The following is a 22273-nucleotide window of genomic DNA, read 5'->3' on the forward strand; positions in this document are numbered from 1 at the left end:
CTTCAAGGTAGATCAAAGGACAAAACTTTCACTCACTGAGAAGCGAAAACCTCTTGAGTATATCATATAGATGCCACTTGAAGAAGTCGCATATAGAAAGTATGATAGCTTACAATGAGTTCAGAGACTACCAATTTGACTAGTTAAGAGCAACGAGTGTGCATTATTTATCAATAAACATAGCAGCTCACTACGACAAGCGAATTCAGTACTTAAAATAGAGAAACACACAAGACAATACCACAACGATATATATAACATAGAAAATGACAGCATAAAGAGAAGTTCCTCTCACAATCATAGCTGATATGTCTTCTTCACCGTGCTTCTAGCGCACCGATTCCTGAGACAAAATTGGAGGACAAGTTCTTTAGAAAGCGAAACCGAAGATTCATGTAAAAAAGATGCAGTAGCTCTTGCATACTATTTACAAAACACCATTGCTGGAATGAGATCCCTCAGTAACCATTCACTGCCATTGGAAGAAAGTCGGCAAAGCTCCACAGGCCCTCATCGTTCACCTCTTGAGCCATATCGCTAACGAGAAGGTCCTCCGCCGACACATCTGGGCTTCCCTCCAGAAATGGTTCTTGCAGAAAGTTCATGTACGACTCAAAAACAGACAATTCCTCAGACAAACTCTCAGCGTTGCCAATAAGTTTCTTCACTGAAACACCACCTACACTTCCAGCACTCGATGCAGCAATAATTGATGTGATCTCGGGTGTCTTCCCCTCACTTTCGCAACCATATTCAGAACAATCAATCGAGCTGCATCTTCCATCGGAGTAAAACTTATTTGCACAATCATCAACAGGAGATTTTCGCTTCTTCTCCACGAAGGAGTTCAAATTCATGGATTGCTTGATAGGTTCCTTATCGTCGATAAAGTCAAAAAGGGCAGACATATCCTGATCTGCTCCTTCCAAGTAGTTCGTATTCTGGTTAAAATTGAGCTTCTCGGAAGGGTTCAGTTTGGAGAGTTTGGGGGCATTTGAACTCGGCAAGAAGCTTTGAACATTTGGTGGTGCCTCCTCAGGGAAGTTCACCTTGGCTTTTTTGCCACGGATCCGACGGGCCTCTGTATCGTATGCTCGTGCAGCTTCTTCAGCAGTGTTGTAGGTCCCGAGCCAGACGCGAACACCCTTTCGGGGATCTCTAATTTCAGCTGCCCATTTGCCCCAAGGACGTTGCCGGATTCCCCGGTATTGATTCTTTCTGCTCCTCTTTGCAGACCTAACTGCAGGTCCATTCAATTCGACATCTTTGTGACCAAGTGTTCCATCTACTGCGATGTTAAAAAGGAATTAGCACATGTTTTGGAAGGAAATTTTTCTATGCTTAGCAAGATGATGAAAGACTCGATCAGAAAGAGAACAAAGGAAACTTATAAACATCGGAGGAAAAGCTTGATGAACAAATATGCAAGTCATACAGATCAAAAACTAAAACTAAATAAGCGATACAGGCTGCGATATAATGAATGATCCAACAGAAATTAATAAGATTTAAGCTATGATACTGCATAATAGTCTCAATAACGAGCATGCACACTGTTGGTTGCCGGAAGACTGCAAGAGCACAAAACAAAAGAAAGGCAGGAGAATTGTTGCAAATTAAACGAGAATTGCTTTGGAAGATGTTCGATCTTACGAAGAGAAGGTGCAAATTAAAATCTTGGGAGAGAAGTTGTTCCAAGTAAGAAAGATACTCCAAGTAAAGCAAAAAAATTTTGCGGAAGAGCAGAACTCAATACCTAATTTGAGCTAAAAAAACCTAGATGGCGAGTTAAAGATTCATCATGCACGAACTAGATCCCACATGAATTCATAAGTGGAGTGGCAGAGAGAGAAAAATCGAGTTTCTACCAATCGGAATTCCTTTCTTTTTAATCAAAAAGGGATAAAATCGAAGTAAGAAAGAAGGGGAAGGGAGAAAAAAAAGATGCCTTTCGAGGTGAAAGCGAAGGGTTTGGCTTCGACCATCTGCACCTCGTCGTCCGCCCCGAACTCCATCGCCTCGCCTTCGAAATCCTGGAAGTCAGCCTCGAAGTCGTCCTCGGTGACCTCCGCCGCAGCGGCCCGGCGGCATCCAATCTTCTTCCTCCTTGCGCCACTGGCTCCCCTTTTCTTCAGCTCCGGCCACAGGTAGTCGGAGGTGACCAGCCGCGCGGTGGGGATGAAGTCGGAGATGATCGCTCCGCCGCACATCGTCCAATCTCGACTCTTCTCCTCCTCCTCCCCGAGAACAGAACACGGTGGAAAGAGCGCAGAGTTGAGTTGAAGCCAAAGGCTCCACTTTATGAGAGAGAGAGAGAGAGATAATATTCTTCCAAAAAATAAATTTGTTAAAAAATTAATTTACTAAAAAGAACCCTCTTAATTTTTTTTAGACATTTTACTAAATCGAGTGTGTAACATTCTGTATTACTCAAAGTTTTAAAATTTTAAAAACTCGTAACACTTTTTCATTGTACCCCACTTGTTTTTTTTCTATATTTAAATTTTCTTTATCCATGATAAATTCAAATTTGGGAGAATAGTCACATTAAAAATGTTTGCAGGAGTATTTTACTATTGCTTTTGATCTAAAGTGACTTAGAATTTTCTAAATTAATCAATCAGTTTTGTATATCTGGATATTTGATTGATGAATTTAAAAAACTCTTAATCACTTTAAATTTAAATTAATATAACCTTATAATCATTTTTAATATATTTATATGCACATATTTGAATTCGACAGTATAAATTAATAGTAATCAAATTGAAAAATAAAATTTGTGACAAGTTCATTAATCAATACCATCCATGAGTTCTCAAACCTCCTTATTCAAAAAATATTAAAATTTTAAAGAATGGGCGTAGGTTATTAGGAAAGAAGAGAGAGATATATATGATTTTGAATTTTAAAACTTGGAGGTGTGATATTGATAATATTAAATCTGGCTCATGCGGCGTTCACGTAGTTTTTACATTTAAAAGAAAATTGTTTAAATTATTTTATTTTTTTATACCTTCTCATTATAAAAAGCCATCATAATTCCAAAAAAAATTGGTAAAATGTGAATTGTAGATATTTAATTAATAGAGTTTAATGGTGGTTGTTGCCATTATCAATTAATTTTTCGTGTAGGTGGTGGTAGATTATAGAATAATGTGTGACATTTTGCTAAATTTCATATTTTCTCATCAATTTATCAGTGTGTTAGTCCTTAATTTATCTGTGCAATATATATTTTATGTTATACCTGAATTATAAATTATTAATTCCAACCCCTTTTATCATATTTTTCTTATATTTATTTTTTTCTAATGTATTTAAAAAAATGCATACGCATCCTCCAAATTTACTGATTTATCTGGCAGTTTTTTAAATATTAAATTTACACCGACTAATTCTAAAACGTACCCTCCTTAAAAAATTTTAATCCATCACGCAGATAAAATAGAAACAGTAGGAGCGGACTGCCATCGATCAGTATTTTTAAATCAATTTTTTTAAAAAAAAAACACTCGTAAATTTATTAAAATAAGGATTCTATAAAATTAGGATTGTATTGTGCTAAATTGAGAAAGCGAGCACACGCTGACCACTATATTGGGGCAATTTATGGGTCAGTTTGAGTCGGCGCGGGCAGGGATGCATACAGACAATTGATTTACGTACGTTAATTAATTGCCTTCACCAACACACTCCTGCCGTTACTGCGGTCCGAAAAAAAAAAAAATATATATATATATATATATATATATATATATATATATATATATATATATATATATATATATATATAAATTTATTTATTTATTTTAAGTATATTATATATATTTAGAATTTAAGATTTTAAAATTGAGGAGTTAGGTTATAATGGAATAGATATGTTTTTTATAGTTTTTTTTTAATTATTGTATTAAGATTAAAAATTTTAGATATTTATGGAATATATTATATGTATTTAGGATTTAAAATTTTAAGATTTAGGGGTTATGTTATAATGGATTTAAGCTAATTAATAAGATTTTCTCTTTAGAGTTTAGTTTTCTCTCTATAATTCATTATAGTGTTTAAAATTAAAAAACTTTATATACTAACAGGGTATAATGTTCCTCTTTTAGGAAATATTGATTTAAAAAATAATTGAATCCAGACGTCTAAATTGAATCCAGATGTCTGGATCAATGTAACACTCACACACGCGCGGTGTACAACCCACTGCAGAGCAACTCTCTCTTTATATATACATATATATAATACTTTGTACATTCTTGGGCGATCTTCACAGCTCCGGGTATTCGGAATCACTTCTGGACATCCCGATTTATTTTTTGAGAATCGAGGTATCCAAGCGGGCATCCGATTATTCGGACATATACCCTGAAATTATGATACAATGAAAGAATATTAAGTTATCATTTAAATATTTATGATTTAAATCTCAATCATAACATATTTGTAAAAAATTTTCATCGACATGGAGTATATAATCATGGGATATTAAATTTCATAGTATATTTGTAGAAAATTTTCATTAACATGGAGTACATGATCATGGGATATTAAATTTCATAACATATTTGTAAAAGGTTTTCATCGACATGGAATACATAATCATGGGATATTAAATTTCTGAATTATCTGTTATAAATATTTTTTAATTTATATTGATCATCAATAAAAAAAAAATTTCTAAAGAACCTGACGCTCAGTTATATAAGATAATTGTGAGCGAACGCTAACGTGCAGGTACCATATATTTTTTTGTCCAAGATGTAATTAACTTATTTATTTATTTATTAGTACATTAGATACTGTATTACAAAAGTTAACCTCAATATTAATCTATATTTTAAATTACATGGAGTTAAAATACATGCACATGGGAAAAAAAATATTCAAAGAAAAAACAAAGCTCAATGAATTGCTATTTAGAATGATTTTAAATATTGATGAGCAAAAGTTTTAGAGATATTCCTTGAGCCAGGTTCACTGAATGTAACGTGGGGCTTGGGGCCATGTGCCCTACACACTCCTTTTGATTTTAATAATAGTAGACGAAGAAAAAGGTGACAAGATTCCAATTTGTCTTGTTAATTAATTTAATATTTTTAATCGCCGAATGTAATAATAAAATGATCAAAGTTCAAATTCATAAATATTTTAGAGGTCAAACTTCAAAGTAATTTATCTGATAGGTGAACTAGAGAAAAAGTCGTCTAATTCTAAAATTAATCGAGCAAAGTAGAAGAAATATGATTTAGAATTGTAGAAAATATCAATTGAAATGAAATTGTATTTGTAGCAATTTCTTGCATAAGCAAACGTAGGATGAGAAAGAACAAGAGGGAAAGGAGGTGAGTATTGAAATTGTAACAACATCCACAATGATTCAGAGGGGAAATACAAAAGGATAAATTAGGGTTCCATTAAGGAGGTTTGAATGATGAGACAAACCAACTTCCGAGAAACAAGACGACATACATGATCGACAAGTAGCCACGGTAGCACGAAGCCATGATTTGATAGAGAACCCCGACAAGGATAATTGTAAGCTCGAAAGAACTCAAACAAACATAACGACGAGAGATCGTACTAGGGAACACTTCAACACTACAACGAAACACTCAAGTGTACTATGCAATCAGATTTATTGTGATTGAAATGTACATATTCTAGTGTTGCTACTTACATTACATACACTTCCCACACAACGAGCAAGTTCATGGACACAAACAAATAAATGGTAGACAAACAGCATAGTTATGGATCTTGATAGCGACATCCATGTTGCATATCTTTGACAAATAAATGGGGCATATGTAGAGAGAACAACAAATAGGAGACAGAAACCTAACATACTGTATATTATTGGATTTTATACGAGGTGGGCTTTGGTGTAAAATGACAAAAATGTGGGCAATCGCCCACTATACATCTCAATGGCATTCACATGAACATCAGAAGGTTGGCTTAGCAAAGAACAATCGGACGGCCGTCCGCCATAGTGTTATGGTAGGATGTAGCCAGTTCAAACCTTAAAAGTAAGCTGAGGCTGGCATTTATAAATTTGGAGAGGCGGCTAGTAGATCGTCTCGGCAAAGGTCAGACTGTGATTGACTTGGTATGATGGTAGGTGGTGACCATTGATCAGGAACCACAATGAAGTATGCCGACATTGCTTTCCTGAATCGTTTTTTGTATTGTTTGGGTGAAATCACAGTGGGAGATGCGTCTCTGGGTCCTCCCAGAATTCCTGAGGCTTTCACCCATGTCTCGAGATGCTTGTCCCATGTGTATTGCCGCATGAAATCAATGATTCCAAGAACCAGCTCCTGCTTGTTCTCATCAACCCCCACGAGCAAAGAGTAATCCATCACATCAATGGACTATGAGAAAACAAGAAAAATATCAAAAAGAAGTTATAGGCACAGAAATGGTTAGAAACGCAATTAGAAAGAACATTCATTGTTAGCAGTTTAATCACATTATTATCATTACTAGATAAGCAAATATCACAATTCACAATTCTCAGTTAAGAAACATACTGCATACTTAAGGTTCTCCTACCCCTTCTCACCTTCAATGGGCATAACATATGTGGGTGTGCAACAGGAAAAAAAAACTGTCAGTTGATGGAAGCTCAAAATTCCCATTGTGCAATTTAGATTCATGTATGGAATTCATAAACTCAATAGCAAGGAGAGACCATGAGCGCAACTACAAAATAAAGAAATAAATCTCACTGATGATTTCCACATGACTTTGATGCCAATTTAAACTTGCACAAGATAGGAACCTTATCTTTGTTCTTCTTGCAATTCCTTGTGGAATAATAAAATTCAGTTGTGTTAATTGGCAATTTTAAGTTGAAGAGGAATGGATTGCAATAGGAGTGGTTAGCAAAAGCATATTTGTTGTGCTCACACAAATTGCATTTTATGGGATTGGGAAAGAAACCAAATTTCATACTACAATTTGCTTTTGGATTCAGAGAAAGCTGAAAGATAATACGAACTTGGGCTTCCTCCAAATGGTAAATGCTTCCAGTGGAAATAATTCATATATATGTGGGACTTATTATGAGGTTCAATTAATAATACAGTCATCATTTACTTTCTCAGCTTTGATCCCTGTCCAAGTAAATATAAGATTTACATTTCATAATTCTGATAGTGTGCAGAAAGAGGTGTTACCATATTGTTGTGCAAATATAAAGAACATGTTTCCTGGAGGATATATAAAAGAGTTCTGTCACAGATAATTGTAATGCAAGGAGCAGACCTATCAAAACAGTTCACTTACCGCAAGAAAGGCTGTGTCATTCCACACAGCTCTTTCCAGAAGTCTCTTTGCTTTGTTTCCAACAAAAATTGGAGAAGTAGGCATGGCCTCAATCAAATTTTGATCAAGAAGCACCTTATTGTTACCACTTGAATCTGCATTATATCGAGACCTTGAAGATCCTTTAAGGTCATACAACCACGTAACACTCCTTCCAAATAAAAGGTTCTCCATTACAAGAACATCCATCTTTGATTCTTTTCCACCTTTTGAGTTTTTGATTAGGACCTATATTACAAATATATATAAAACAATTTTGTTTCGGAAAAAGATAAATTAGAGCTTGAACTTGGAATGGTAAATCAAGGAGAAGATGTATCTGGATTGGTGATAACAAACAAGAAAATGTTCTTTTCACCATAGTAAATAATAAGGATGAGTCTCTACTTCAGATTAACAAAAGCAAAATTGGTGCTTTCAGTTTATCCTTGCTACAAAAGGTGTAATGTCAATGGTTAAGAAGAGTAATAAATGTAGTGGAGAGGCCCATTTTGCCCCCTTAAGCAATCAACAAAATAAGAGGCAAGATTTAAGTCAGTCAGATTGCGATATTTGGTTAATGCACCGACACTAGTTTCGCAAAGACGATATGGAAAATCAAACATGAAAAAGTGGAACAGGGTCAGATACCTGGTAAATGCCAAGAATCTTTGCCAAACATGTTGGACACCCAGTGTTTATGGATTCTGTCAGATACTTGAAATACTCAGGAGCAAATTTAATAAATGATTCTAACTCAGTCTTGGTAACCTGCTTTATAATGAACCTATCATCCAGAGACTTTGCAAAAAAGGCATTGCTCTTCCCACCTTGTGCACCCCATTTTTTGCAACGACTAAGAGACCTTATAAAGTCGAGTTCAGATGGACAGCAAGTTTTCCTTAATGCTTCAAAATGTTTTGCATAGTAGCAAGTCACACTATACCTTGTTGCGAAAGAGACTCTAACATGCATTGATTTAGTGGATGCAAGTGGATCTATGGTCAGGGGACTCTTGCTACCAGGGATGGATGGAGTGCTATCATCAATGGACCCAAGACTCTTGAAAGTTTCAAAAGGAATATCATCCAATGACTGAAATATGAAAGAGTTTCCATAATCCTGGATGGTAAAAGAAAGTGGAGATTCCCTACCATCTCTTAACTTCTCAGGCTCATCAGATATTTGAGAGTGATAATCAGCACAAACAAGAGCATAAGAAATGACACTCGTTGGTTCATCATCATAAATTGGAATGGCAGTATCGTTAACACCAAGGGGAAGAAACAGCCTTCCCCACCCCTTCTGCAATAACTCCTTAAATACATGTATACTTTCAGGATGGTACGCACTAAGGAAACCATCAATATCCTTGTTGAGAGAAGCATAGAGGTCAGATACAGACGTCTTGATAAAAACAGATACATCTTCAATGTGTTCACATGATCTAGAAGTATTTGTAGATGTTGAATTTGAATCAATGTGATAGCTTTCTTCAACATTCTCAGATGATTCAATATGAGTTGTATCATCTAGACCTGATAAGTTCAATTTGCTTGCATCAACTGAAGTAGGACCATTTTCACCTATCCATTTTGCATCCAAGGTGTTAGAGAGCTCATCCATGATTGGGTATTGCCCCACAGAAACAACCCTATGTGGACCATCATGTGATTCCAGGAAATCAGTCTGATTGCTTGCAGTTTTGCTAGTAGAGAGGACTTTGGTGCTCTCATGTTCTAAATCTAGTTTTTGCTGATCTGAAGGTTGTTTATATTGATCATCTTCATCTTTACTCCCACTCCCATTATGGGGTCCAGCAGAAGTTACAGAAACTGAACAGTCTGAATTTGTGAAGCTCCTCCCAACCCTAGGAGCTAGTTCCTCTTTATTCTTAGTTGGCAAACCTTTAGTACATGCGTCAGTAGCAAATTTTATTTGTTTATCCCATACATAGGACTGGAACAGCAATTTCCTTTGCAACTTATTAACTTCAAGTATATCAACAAATGGCTGCATATCTGTCTCCTCCTTTTTAGTTACTGTCCGAACAGATTCCTGAGATCAGTAAAGTAGAAGATATCTTCATTGATATGAGAAGGCCATCATTTCACGAAGACATGGAAAATAATATAAAAAGGCATGTATTTATGTTTCCACACCTCAAATTCTGCTCTCTCTTTCAGCAAAATACCTTCAAGGACTTTCATGTTAGCAGCATTAGAGATATTCTCTTCAAGTTGGTGCAGTGACTTTTGTACTTGAGCGAAGAGATCAAGTGCAATATTACTTAGCTGTCAAATTAAATCAAAACAATTAATTTCCAAGAGTGCCAAATAAATCCGCACTAACCAAACTTAGTCCAATGAGACCTTATCTGTTTCTTCTTGTACCCAATCTTGATGCTGGTAGTTAAAATCCAATATTGAAGGTGGCAGATAGACAGAGTGTATATTTATTGGTGCATATTTGAAGCAAGCAACCATTTCCCCATATCTACTCAAGTTCGGACAAAGATCAATGAACAAGAAAAATACAAGTTACCTTATAAAGTGCCAAAAAGAAATAACGGTAAAGAAAATTACCCATAAAAGCGTAGACAATCCCTGTGTAGTGAATGTCCACAGCTAGCTACTCTACTTGCAGCAGCATGATTTGAAAAGCTAAGCTCTAAAAATTTACCAAAAGACAAACCCCAAGCAGCATCAGACATTACAATTCTTGGAGTTGCAGGTGGTAGCCCATTAGCTCGAGGACAGCACAGGCATCTGTGCCACATCCAAATCTTGCCATCGCGTGCTCCCGGCAGAACAAATTCTTCAAGCTTCTTAACAGATATTGTCAGGCTGCCTTGGCGATGTGTATAACAATATATATGAACTTCTGATGGCATCTCACAAGTACGACACTTATAACTCTGTAGAATACATTGTGAGAGTAGAAAGCTTCTTTATATATCACTCTAGCTACACATTTGTACAGGAAATAAAATAAAATTAAAAGACATAAAAAAACCTGATTAAATAAGTGGTCTCGTAAGTATCTCCCAAGGGGCCTGTCAAAACTGCCATAATATTTGAAGCGGAATAGATGTGCACGCTCACAAACAGTACCTCCTTTCCAAACACAGCGGGAAGATAGAGAAACCAAAATGCTCTGATGATCTGATGGAGATGGTGGGAATTCTTCCTTTGTAACCAAATCATCATTCCTTGAATTATCTCGATGCAATTTTATAGATTTTAAGTCATCTCTTTGCACATCACAGTCTGTCCCCCTACCATCCTCAAAGACACCTCTATTTTCATGAAGGTTAGATGCTTGAACTTGATGACTGATACTTGTTTCTTTATGAGTTTCCATGCATCCAGGTTCATTACCCCTCAAAAAGTCTGCCATAATTTCTTCTCCAGTATGACAGGCAGAACGACCAAGGGAATAGCTTGGAGCTGTAACTGAGTGAGACGAAGAAACAAAAGGGACCAGGCATTGTTCTCCCATATTATTCAGTTGGTTGCCTTTATCAAAGGAAAGATCATGCATATTTACAACTGCACTATTAGAGTTAGAGAGAGAAGTATTATCTTCATAAGAAAGTGGTAAAGCTGATCCAGTTTCTGGTCCTAAATTGGGATCTGATTTCCCAGAAGTTTGCACAACACTACTAGATTGTGACTTATCCGCTGGAGATATTGTGAAGCCAGGAATTGTGGATATAGATCGGTTTACCATAGAGGGTTTATCTGGAAGTGCAACAGTTATGGGAGACTTCAATGGAAGTTCTGGAAGAGAGGCCCCCTCATCAGCAAGAAAAGATGTTTCCAAAGCCAGATGATATGCAGCAAATACTCCATATTGAAGAACATGCTTGACTTTCTTCAGCTCATTGCTACAGGCACCCTTAAGCAAAATCTGTAAATCAAAAAGGGAATACAGATAAATATTTGTGAACCTTGGAGTGCTTATAAACTCCAATGAGATTGATGTAGCCATCTTCAGAAACATTAAAAAAAAAAAACTTGAAGTAAACTTCAATTTTAATAAAAAAAAGTGTTGGGAAAGAATTAAATACAACTAAAATCAGTTCCTGAGAAATTAAACCTTTTACTGAAATTGATTTTACAATGAAATATCTTGAGTTTACTTGCATGAAGAATTCACCAAATACAAATGTCTAAACTATTGTTTGAGGATTTCATAGCAAGAAGTAACTAATAAAACAGTGAAACTTGAGCACTTACAGTACAACCCAAGGGTTTGGGGCATCCCCTAAAAAACATCAATGTTTTTAGTTTTTTTCCATCTTGGCAGGCAATATCATGTTCTTCAACGAATTTCTCTACATGAAACAGTTCGCAATGCCCCAGATTTGAAGATGAAAGATGGTCAATTGAAGGGACAATATCTGCACCAGTGCAGCGTGCTATGCGCTCTAGAAGTGGCCTTTTTACATTCAAAACAAGCGAAATGTTTTTAGCAAGAAGATAATCTTGAGCACAACGAGAAACTGTTTTCTCTACCAAAAGAACATTGGGGTGGTGAGAATCTATCTTTGCAATTGCCATCTTCAAGTGATCCATTTCCTGAATAAAACATCATGAAATATGAAACTAGTAAAGCATCTCTATGAAACATGTTAGTCAAGAATAAGGGCCCAACAAACCTGCTGCAACAGAGTATCAATACTTGAAAGCAAATTTGATACTCGCTGGTATTCAAGAGCTCCACCAAGGATTAGAAAGCGGGCTTTCTCAATCTTTGAAGGCATACGTCGGTTGGCCACATTCTTCTTGCACACAACTCCTTTCACAACCATACTAAAAGAAAATGAGGGGGAAAGTTATGTTAAGAATTAAGAAACAACCAGAGACAAACCAACCAAATCATGATACTTGATCCTGCAACAACATTATTCCATATTATGAGGGGTATGCTCCAACATGGGGAAGGGTCATTAGTAAGTAGTAACTATCAGTAAAGTCAACTAAAAACTAAAATATTTCTCATGGGGAAGTATTCAATTGGATTCGAACATTTTACTTCTCATGGCATTGGAATTGGTGAGAATCATCATAAAAACATGTTTCATATATCACTGCAATGGGATATGATGAGGTGGGAATTAGTTCCTATGCAATGGAATTTTGGATGGGAATGAAAAATTTGACCAAGATGATTGGCCTCTAGTCCCATGTGTTGGGTTTTGACAAACTTAGGTTATTCTCATTTTTTGCTTTTGTAGTTTCATACATCATCAGTTTTATACAATTCTGTTTGGTTATTTGTCAAAGCAATAATTGTTATGATGTTTTAAAATGTGATTTTAAGATATTAACACTTTTAAGTGCTTGACTATTTCTTAATGCACTTTTGTATATCAGCAGTTAGAAGTATTAGTAGTAATTAACTAGCTACAGTTTTCTTAATTAGTTGTTGTCTACTTAAGTATTTTAAGTTGTCCAAAGCTTTGTTTTCTTGTGTATTTTATTTATATTCCTGGAAAAAATTTCAAGGGCATAACATTTCAATAAACAATTTTTTGCAGGAATGATATTGCTGGGCATTTTAACCTCCATACCAAATGATCCCTAAAGGTCTATTCAGCATTTTAGAACATTGAATGTTGGCTTACCTATCACAGCGATGCCCACAAGCCAGGCACTTAATCTTGACATATAATCCAGGGTCCATTCCTCCACCACTACTAGTGTCTGGTTTAAGATGCATTGCTGCTTCCCATGACAAAGAGGTTAGTATATCTAGCCAGCCCTCCTTGCCATCTTCAGAAATAGGTAAATTTTCAACTTGAAGTAGTTGAGCCACTAAAGCCCTAAAGTGACCTTCAACAACATTTTTCATGGCTTTCTTATGTTCCTCAATTGATCGGTCTCGATTTCTGTGCTCAAAACTTCCAAAGCTATTCAATGAACGCATATAGCGCCATTCTCCTGTAGCATCATCTTCTTCATCTTCAAAGAAAACAGCTTCTTTCTCATCTTCTTCATTTTCAGGCTCCGGAGGCAGCCAAAGTTGTTTATTGTTCTCAAAATCCATAGGTTCTGCATCACTAGTGTCCACGCCAAATATGGAAGATGAAGTATCACATTCAACATTATTTACAGTACAATGTTCTTCTACCTTATCAGTGCTTAAATGAGTGTGGTAATTTCTGTTGTCGAGCAATGGAATGCTGATTTCTTGAGTGTCAATATCTCCTTCAGCAGGATGTGGTTTATGTGATCCACATCTCTTTACAGATTCGTCAAATTCAAGTGGCCCATAAAATTCATCAGAGTTGGCATACCTTTGTTCTTCTGAATCCCACTGACACGTTCCAAAATCATCTTCTTCATCATCACTCCTATAACCAGAGGGAAACTATGAATTTTTAGTTTAATTCTCTGTATCAACTTTTAATATAGAGTCTCCAATAAATAAGAACACCATATAATTTCAGGAAGAAGCAAAAATGATATAATGATGAAGACGAGCAAAATATAGACAATTCTATTTTTCAAAATGATTTTTTATGTACAGAACTTCTTTAGGCACCAGAAAATCAATATTTAGAATCAATATACAAAAATTTAAAATTTAAACAAGGACATTTTTTAGTAATAAGAAATCTAAATTTGCAAAACAATTTTATTTGGCACAATCACTACAATTTTGCAAATGAATTTTAATAGTTATTTCTATTATATCTCTATGATACAATTATTGAATTCAATAAATAGTTAATATTATTATTGATAATAATGATAGCACACCTAATAATTATTTAGTAATAGTTTAATTAGATCTTAGATTTTCTTTTCCATTCTTTTCAGAACAAAATCAATGTGTTCATGAAAAGCTAACTCAAAGATAGTAGATATATGGACAATTCCTCAATTCAAATTCACATTAATCAATTAAAAACACTAATTATTTTAAGTTGATATAAATAAGTGGAATCATCAAAACGGCAAAGCAAGAGCTATGGTAAAACCTTAGGTACTGGACAGCATTATCACACCCATTCCAAAAATTAGGTATTATTTTAACATAGAAATGAATATATAGAGAGAGTTTTATTACCCCACACATCCATCCGTAAGCAACCTGAGAGCATAGTGTTATTTTTTTTTTTTTTCAAATTTCACTTCCTTTAGCCTAAATACTAAACCCTAAAAAAAACACTAAGTGCTCACGGATGGGTGTGCAGGGTAATATATACACACACAGCTGATATGCTCCCCGACTCTCGCTGCGCGACTTCCACTTTAGCAATGCCCCGTTAGTGCTTTTTTAAAATTTTTTATCTTCATTGCCCTTTCCCTCTTGGCATTCTCTGAAGTTCCCTTTCCCCTCTCGGCATTCTCCGAAGTTAGGTTTTCCCACCACAATGCCCTCCTCGACGTGACACCCTTCTCACCGCCACCTGTGTGCGTCCTTCGTCGAGAGCCGTTGTCCCTCTCCGCGACATGTGTGTGTCTTCTTCTTCATATTTTCTTGTAATTCCAAAACTAAATGATTAGGGATCTGCTCTCAGATGTGATTTGTGATGGCCTTAGGAACTTACATCCGAAATTAGTGGATGTTCTTTTGGATCTACTAATGTTTACTTATGTCTCTGTCTTTTCTAAGAATTCTTATGGATCCCCTAAAGCTTAATTTGCTGCGAACTTGATCTGATATGAAGAAGAATATTTTTAATAGCTCTTCATATGAAGCCGATATACTAGCCGATTCTTTTCATATGAAAAACATTCTCAACCGTTTTATTTTTTTCCCACAAAACAAAAAATAAAATACAAATTGGAGCATGGTGCTCACCAATAGGAAAGCTAAGTAATTAGGTGAAAGCTAAGTAATTAGGTAAAATATATAATATCATAATGTTGGTTTTGTGCAGATCCGAAAATTTTTCAGATATGTTGTTTTTTTTTTGTAGGAAACTTACAAAACAGCATTTCTTTATATCAAAGAATATAAGTCATTTCATTTTAAGTTCTAATATTTTGTATATTTATTCAAGATTCTAAATATTGTTTTTAATATAAGAAAAAACATATGTTGTCTTTGTTGGACGTGAACCACGTATTTACGACACATGGGTAGAAGCATCTAGTAAAATTAATGGCTTTTAAGGGAACTATACACCAGTAGTAGAGAGGAGGCAAAAAAAGCTTTTTAGACAACCTGGATAAAAAATCTACACCCACTTTCTTTACATTGAGTGGAAACGAAAGTTTATGTGCAGCTTAAGGTTCATTATCAAGTTCAAATTCAGGGAGAAAACTTTCGCAGTCGGAAAAATTAACTAAGTTGAATGATGCATTTGAAGAGATAAAGCGGCATTTTGATTCTCTACAAATTAGTGATGATGATTAGGCATGTTGTTTCAAATTGTTATCTGAGTTGAACTTCAAGCATGGATTTTTATCTGAGTTGTTGCAAGTGTTGTGTCGAAGTTGAAAGAATAATTTTGTCTAAGTTGTTTTATGTGAGTTGTTGCAAGTGGTGTGCTGAAGTTGAAACAATGAGTTATCTGAGTTGAACTTGAAATAATTTTATCCAAGTTGTCAGGAAATCATTTATTACAAGTTATCATCCTAACTTCAACAACTTAGATAAAACAACTTAGTTGACAACTCAGATAAAATTATTTCAAGTTCTACTCATATAACTCATTGTTTCAAGTTAACAACTCATTGTTTCAAGTTCAACACACCACTTGCAACAACTCATAAAACAACTTAGATAAAATTATAATTTCAACTTCGACGCAACACTTGCAACAACTCAGATAAAATCAGTGTTTGAAGTTCAACTCAGATAACAGCTTGAAACAACATGTCTAATCATCATCACTAATTTGTAGAGAATCCAAATGCCGCTTTAGCTCTTCGAATGCATCTTTCAAATTAATTAATTTTTCAAATTGAGAAAGTCTTCTCCCTGAATTTGAACTTGACAATGAACCTAAAGCTGCACATAAATTTTCGTTTCCACTCCATGTAAAAGAAGTGGGTGCAGATTTTTTATTCAAGTGTGTCTGAAAAGCTCTGTCTACCTTCTCTCTACTCTTGAAAGATTGATGTATAACGTCCTTAAAGTCATTAACTTTACCAAATGCTTCTACCCACATGTCATACATATCCGGTTCATGTCCAACAATGACAACATATGTTTTCCCTTATATTAAAAACAACATTAAAAATCTTAAATAAACAAAATAGTAGAACATAAAATGAAACGACTTACCATTCTTTGATATAAAGAAACGTTGTTTTGCAAGTTTCCTTCGAAAAAAAACAACAACAGATCTGAAAAACAGATCTGCATCAGATTTGCACAAAAACATTCTGATATTGTTTATTTTACCTAATTACTTAGCTTTCCTAGTGGTGAGCACCATGCTCTCATTTTTATATTTTTTTATTTTATTTTTTGTTTTGTGGGAAAAAAATAATAAAACTGCCAGAATGTTTTTCATATGAAAAGAATCAGGCAGTATATCGGCTTCATATGAAGAGCTATTAAAAATATTCTTCTTCCTATCATATCAAGATTGCAGCAAATTAAGTTTTAGGGGATCCACAAGAATTCTTAGAAAAGGTAGGGACAAAAATAAACATTAGTAGATCCAAAAGAACATCCACCAATTCCAGATGCAAGGCCATCACAAATCGCATCTAAAGCCTAATCACACACTATTGTTATCAACCAGGCAGATCCCTAATCATTTAGTTTTTGGAATTACAAGAAAATATGAAGATCTGAAGAAGACGCACACAGGTGGCGGCGAGTGTCTTGCGGAGAGGGACGGCAGCTCCCGACGAAGGACGTACCCAGGTGGCGGCAAGGAGGTTGTCGCATCAAGGTGGGCGTCATGGCGAGAAAACCTAACTTCGGAGAATGCCGAAAGGGGAAAGGGAACTCGTCGTGGCGAGAAAACCTAACTTCAGAGAATGCCGAAAGGGGAAAGGGAACTCCGGAGAATGTCGAGAGGGAAAGGGCAATGAAGATAAAAAATTTTAAAAAAAACACTGGGCACTGCCACTGCTACAATGGAAGCCGCGCAGTGAGAGTCGGGGAGGTGTATATATTAGGTTAAACCATCAACGTTTTACCTCAAAAATAATGAACTTAATTCAGTTCAGCAAGTTAAACACGCAGAAAGCAATAAGATGGAAATTTCTAATAGAACATTTGTCATAGTTTCTCCAAGTTGTCCAATTCCTCCAAATTGAACGAGCATTAAAAAACAACATGGTGACCCTTTCAGATTGTAATGCACATACTTGTCCAATTTAATTCATCTTTGAACTGAGTAGTATAGGTTAGACGTTGGATGAACATATAACCCACCTGCTCTAATCTAATGGATTAAGATGTGGACATCCTAGAATATATTAGGGCCCTAAGGACAATAACGATCAAATGAGATGAGGTTTTATGGTATACAATGATATAAACAGAGAGTTGTCATATGGGCATGCATAAATATTATTAGTCATCACCAACTCCACTATCAAGCAAATAGTATGCTGCTGTAGAGAGAATGATATTAGAAAGACAAAGCCACCTGTTTAAGCAAAGCCCGAATCGAGTAGGTGAATGGTCACCGTTATCCACCAAGGAATCCATGCAACCCTCTTCTATCAGCAAGTCTTGTTTGTCAAAGCAATTTTCCAACTGGACAGACTGGTTGGGACTAGGAGCAGGAGCATAGGACGGTTGCTGGAAAGCTCCACCTGAGTATGTGTAAGAAACTGCTGCTGACAGGCTACTGTTACCAGCACCACTGGACTTTGTGCTATCAAAACTTGTATTTGAAAGGGAAGGACTAAGAATAGGGCTTGATGGCTCTGCTTCATATCTTGCAGTTGTCACATCCTCCCGCTGCTTGAAACAGAAGTTGCACACACGAATCAACTCCCCTTCCTGCTGGAGACTCTCTGACTCATACGAATTTACAGGGATAAAATTTGAGGTGCACTTAGCACAGAAAATGCGCCCACACTTCCGACAATGGTGTCTGCGATTGAAAACTGTGAATTGTGAGTCACATTCATAACATACCATACAACTATCATCAGGCATCCAAAAGGCCCTTGAAATTGAATCTGGTTCAGTCTTCCAAGTAATCCAGGACTTCACCAACTTGAACAGATTAGGGAACCTCTTTCCCACGGGTTCCATAGACGATGGGCCTTTCTAGCCCTCTCATTCTGGTCTGTTCATTTGTTGCTATCTAAAATGATGGAAAAGTCTCGTTAACCAACGATTCTGAGTCAGCTTTCCACAGAAGAAACTTTAGACCACTCAGTGGAGTGCCCAATGAACTGATTACGACAAAATAAATCCTGTCATAATCAAGAGACAAGGAAGGCCCAGACTCCACCTCAAGAAGCCTTCTTTTTTATCATATGGAGAATTAAGAACAACACTCTAACTCACTGCTCCGTGAAACAACCGATTCCTTTGGACTCCTATATCCATGCGATTCAAAACCCTAAGACAATCATGCGTACCAATCCGACGGCACTTCTCGAAACAAAACGAAGAATTCCAACCAACCCCTTAGAAACTATATCTGCAACAAGAAATACAAGAATTATATATCAATTTCCTTGGGGGGAAATCATCCGAAGAAGCAAAGAAATAAACCAGCGGAAGAACAAGACCCCCAAAAACCTAAATCGGAGAGGATCCACGCCCCAAGGAATCGACGGCGACGCTACGACCTACTTTAGTTCTCGAAGGACACCGGGAAGACGAACGAATTGGGGTGACAGTGATCGACCGCCACACGTGATCCTCCTCCGCGTTTCAGGAAGCTTCCTTGTGGAATCGGATCGATCCCCCAACCAAAATCACGGAAACTGAAACCTATACGTCGCCCAATAAATCGCAGAAAAGGGACGAAAAATCGCACCTTTCTCCTCCTCCTCCTCCTCCTCCTCGACCACCCTTCTCCGTTGCCCGTCTCTGCTTCGGGTTTCAGTGTGGATGCTAAGGACCAGCCCACAATATTTTATTTCATCCTCTTTTGTTTTTATTCACCAGTTACCAAAGTTTCCACCCGGTTCCGGGTTCCCCATTGCCCATGTGCGCCGGGTACCACAAGCATACAGCAGGTTGTATGATTAGACCATGCGTAACGTGTGGCGATGCAAATCTTTTATGTATTAATTTAATTTTCCATAAAGTGTTTTCTCGATACCGACTTAATTTTAAGTAAAAATAATTTTAAAATGTTCATTTTATTTATTATTATTTTAATATAGAAAATGCTGATCTATTTTATAATTAGCTTAATGCTTTGATATGTCATACACGCCATCAATTTCTTGGGATAAATAATTTATTTTTATAATCGATCCACACGTTTGGCATGTTTTTATTAAGAAAGAAATGTAAATTTGCCTTTCAAGTTTCAGAAATTGCAGAGGCTGTGTTTTCTTTTCACAAATGCACTTCACAAATTCAAGATCATCAGGGCCAAAATCTCATTAGCATTTAAAACTTCACTTAAAATAACAAGAAAACTACTACGAATCAATGAGGGAATGATTGAGCTGCAAATTTAAAAACTTTACAGGGTAAAAATGGAAATTTTCACTAAGAATTGGTCACGTTCAGGTCGAGCGTGTACGGTACGCCGGTCGACGGCAACCAGCTGTCGCCATTGATCAACTCGTGGGCCGTGAACGGGGCCGCCTCGGCCGGTTTGTTCAGGATATGATATCCGGTCCAGTTGACCCGTCCGGCCAAACTTGAACCCGGCCCGTAGTTCTGGAACTCGCCGTAGTCCGCCGTTGAGCCGCGGCCATCCCAGTCCAACCACCCCGCCGGCGGAATCGACGAGTCCAGGTACGACTGCATGAACACCACCCGCGAGTAGTTCCTCCACGGCCTGCCGAGGAAGACGTCTACTTCGGCGGCGGGGAGGTCCTCGCCGGCCGACGTCACGTTGCAGAACTGGAAGGAGTAGCCGGAGTTCTGGTCTTTAAGCTCGCGGGATTGAGCCGTGATGGTGTCGGCGTTCCCGTGGGGAGGGAGGCGGGAGAGGATGTCGCACCGCTGGAAGACGGCGGCGGCGTTGCCGAAGATGTAGTCGACGGTGCCAAAGATACGGCACTCGCGATAGAACTGGCGGTTGGATGAGGCAAAGAGCGTGTCCTGGTAGCCGGAGATCTGGCAGCGATAGTAGACGGAGAGGTCGGAGTCGGAGCGGAGCGCCACCGCTGGCCCTGCTTTCGGCCCCGCCGTGTTCTCGATCGCCAGATTGATCGTTATGAAACGTGGACCCGAAACAGCTGGGCATGATTAATTATCGTTAATCAATACATTAGGAGATACGGTCAAATTAATTATCTTATCTTTAATTGCGGAAACATTTATCCCTTAAAATAATTACTTTTACAGTCTATATAGAGGGCCTCTATAAGTATTAATTTTTTTATTAGGGGTGCTTTGCAATTAAAATACTTTAAAGAAATTGTAGTATAATATAAGGACCAATGTGAAAATTTTAATATACTCACTGAAAGTGGCCGAGGAGCCGGTGCCGTTGCCAGTGGCATTGTTCCGGTCGCCGGAGAAGATGGTCTCATTCATGCCTTCTCCCATGATCGTCAAGTTAGGCTTCCTTACCTCCACGTACTCCTTGTACACTCCCTTCTTCACATAAATCACGTACCGATCAGCGTGTTCCGGCGCCGCCGCCAGCGCGTCCCCCAACGTCGTGTAATTCCCGGTATTGTCCTGCGCCACCACCACATCCGCTTTGATAATTAAATCGTCGCCCATAATTAGTCTAAGGTGGTCGGCGGGCACCCAGTCCGGGAACCCCTGCACCAGCCTCCTGCCGCGAGCGGCGGACAGGGACGCGACCTCTCGGAGCGCGGATGTGACCAGAGAGGACGTGCGATGGAGCCTGCGTGCGATTCCGCCGCCATGGACGCCGGCGAGGTTGAGTCCGTCCTTGCAGTCGATGAGGTATCCGGCGGCGGCAGTCAGCCAGGAGTGCAAGTCGGAGAGATGATCTCCGGTGGAAGGGGTGGTTTTAGGGTCTCCGTCGGAAACGCTCCATCGGAGGGCATCTTCGGCGAGCCTGAAGAGGCCGAGGCACTCGCCGGAGGCAGTGGAGAGGTGGCGATCGTCATCCGGGACAGAATTTTGAGCGTCCCCGACGAGCGAGGTGAGCCTTTGAAGTTCATCGCGGGCGGAGAACAGGCGCCAAGTGGTATGACTCGGCCGGCCCGCCACTAACGAGAGGAAGAAGAGAAGGCAGAGTAAAAGCTCCATGGGATGGACAGCGTAGAACTAATAACAATCTTTAGTATTTATATAGATGTATGGCCAATAAAGTTTTTTATATAAAAAAAATTAAATGGATAATTTGTATTTGACTCTGTAAATTAAAAAGTGAAATTTTATAAGATTATGAAAGAATCAGTCAAAGTTCATTAATATTATATAAGGATTATTTTTAAATAAATTAAATTATAAAAGAATTTAGTTTTACTTAGAGTATTATAAAATTGAACCAACTAATAGAAATTAAATAAATCATTTTTTATTTATCAAAAATTATCATGTAAATAGAACCAATAAATTGTTATAATATTGACTAATTCTGTCGGTTATTAAATTAATTATTTTTTTTATAAATAGTGCGATCATGTTCGAAAGTTAAGAAGACGACTAGCTAGGAATGCGACTCTACAGTTGGCTAGAAAAAGACTTCATACTGTCTTACAAATTTAGGAGCATTGGTGTCAGGCCAGAGAAGGAGTTTCCGTGTTGGTCATCCGATTCTCAAGTCAATAATTTATGTATAAGAAGAAGAACATAAAAAAGACTGTAACAATGAGTGTATTCAAATATGAAACATTGCATACCACTATAAGAAAAAAAGTTTAAAGACAACACTTTTTATACATTATCTATGTGATTG

General features: G+C 37.3%; 3 protein-coding genes across 6 annotated transcripts; all 3 read right to left on the bottom strand.

The window, feature by feature from the left end:
* Positions 1–36: 36 nt before the first annotated feature.
* Positions 37–2316, bottom strand: LOC121997598 (ethylene-responsive transcription factor 1-like). Of its 2 annotated transcripts, none has more exons than XM_042552097.1 (3): positions 1949–2316; positions 425–1285; positions 37–343 (listed from the first exon to the last, which is right to left on the bottom strand). In XM_042552097.1, exons 1-2 carry the CDS (start codon positions 2208–2210, stop codon positions 459–461), a joined length of 1089 nt encoding a protein of 362 aa, XP_042408031.1. In that variant the 5' UTR covers positions 2211–2316; the 3' UTR covers positions 37–343; positions 425–458. The 2 variants fall into 2 exon arrangements, with proteins under 2 accessions (XP_042408031.1, XP_042408030.1); XM_042552096.1 differs by having other exon boundaries at positions 425–1288; positions 1949–2315.
* Positions 2317–5631: 3315 nt separating this feature from the next.
* Positions 5632–19352, bottom strand: LOC121997602 (1-phosphatidylinositol-3-phosphate 5-kinase FAB1B-like). 3 transcript variants are annotated; one of them, XM_042552102.1, is made up of 12 exons: positions 19247–19352; positions 17894–18904; positions 12953–13681; positions 11984–12137; positions 11562–11903; positions 10336–11232; positions 9906–10237; positions 9693–9816; positions 9483–9614; positions 7972–9378; positions 7303–7569; positions 5632–6386 (listed from the first exon to the last, which is right to left on the bottom strand). In XM_042552102.1, exons 2-12 carry the CDS (start codon positions 18508–18510, stop codon positions 6060–6062), a joined length of 5328 nt encoding a protein of 1775 aa, XP_042408036.1. In that variant the 5' UTR covers positions 18511–18904; positions 19247–19352; the 3' UTR covers positions 5632–6059. The 3 variants fall into 3 exon arrangements, with proteins under 3 accessions (XP_042408036.1, XP_042408034.1, XP_042408035.1); XM_042552100.1 differs by having other exon boundaries at positions 19006–19322; XM_042552101.1 differs by having other exon boundaries at positions 18996–19321.
* Positions 19353–19932: 580 nt separating this feature from the next.
* On the bottom strand, positions 19933–21621 carry LOC121995199 (pectinesterase-like). Its single transcript, XM_042549004.1, has 2 exons — positions 20859–21621; positions 19933–20630 (listed from the first exon to the last, which is right to left on the bottom strand). Exons 1-2 carry the CDS (start codon positions 21619–21621, stop codon positions 19933–19935), a joined length of 1461 nt encoding a protein of 486 aa, XP_042404938.1.
* Positions 21622–22273: the final 652 nt, after the last annotated feature.

This window comes from Zingiber officinale, chromosome 6A (genome assembly GCF_018446385.1).
Source record: "Zingiber officinale cultivar Zhangliang chromosome 6A, Zo_v1.1, whole genome shotgun sequence".
In the NCBI taxonomy this organism is placed as follows: domain Eukaryota; kingdom Viridiplantae; phylum Streptophyta; class Magnoliopsida; order Zingiberales; family Zingiberaceae; genus Zingiber; species Zingiber officinale.

Bases quoted from the DNA above. Each gene is read 5' to 3' on its own strand.
- LOC121997598 (XM_042552096.1), bottom strand. From the start codon at position 2,210: ATGTGCGGCGGAGCGATCATCTCCGACTTCATCCCCACCGCGCGGCTG. The intron at 1,289-1,948 runs GCATCTTTTTTT...TTAACATCGCAG, and splicing joins CTTCGCTTTCACCTCGAAAG to TAGATGGAACACTTGGTCAC.
- LOC121997602 (XM_042552102.1), bottom strand. From the start codon at position 18,510: ATGGAACCCGTGGGAAAGAGGTTCCCTAATCTGTTCAAGTTGGTGAAG. The intron at 13,682-17,893 runs GTGGCTTTGTCT...CTCTGGTTATAG, and splicing joins TTCGGGCTTTGCTTAAACAG to GAGTGATGATGAAGAAGATG. The intron at 9,615-9,692 runs GTCTCATTGGAC...TTAATTTGACAG, and splicing joins TACAAGAAGAAACAGATAAG to CTAAGTAATATTGCACTTGA.
- LOC121995199 (XM_042549004.1), bottom strand. From the start codon at position 21,621: ATGGAGCTTTTACTCTGCCTTCTCTTCTTCCTCTCGTTAGTGGCGGGC. The intron at 20,631-20,858 runs GTGAGTATATTA...AATCATGCCCAG, and splicing joins CGGCTCCTCGGCCACTTTCA to CTGTTTCGGGTCCACGTTTC.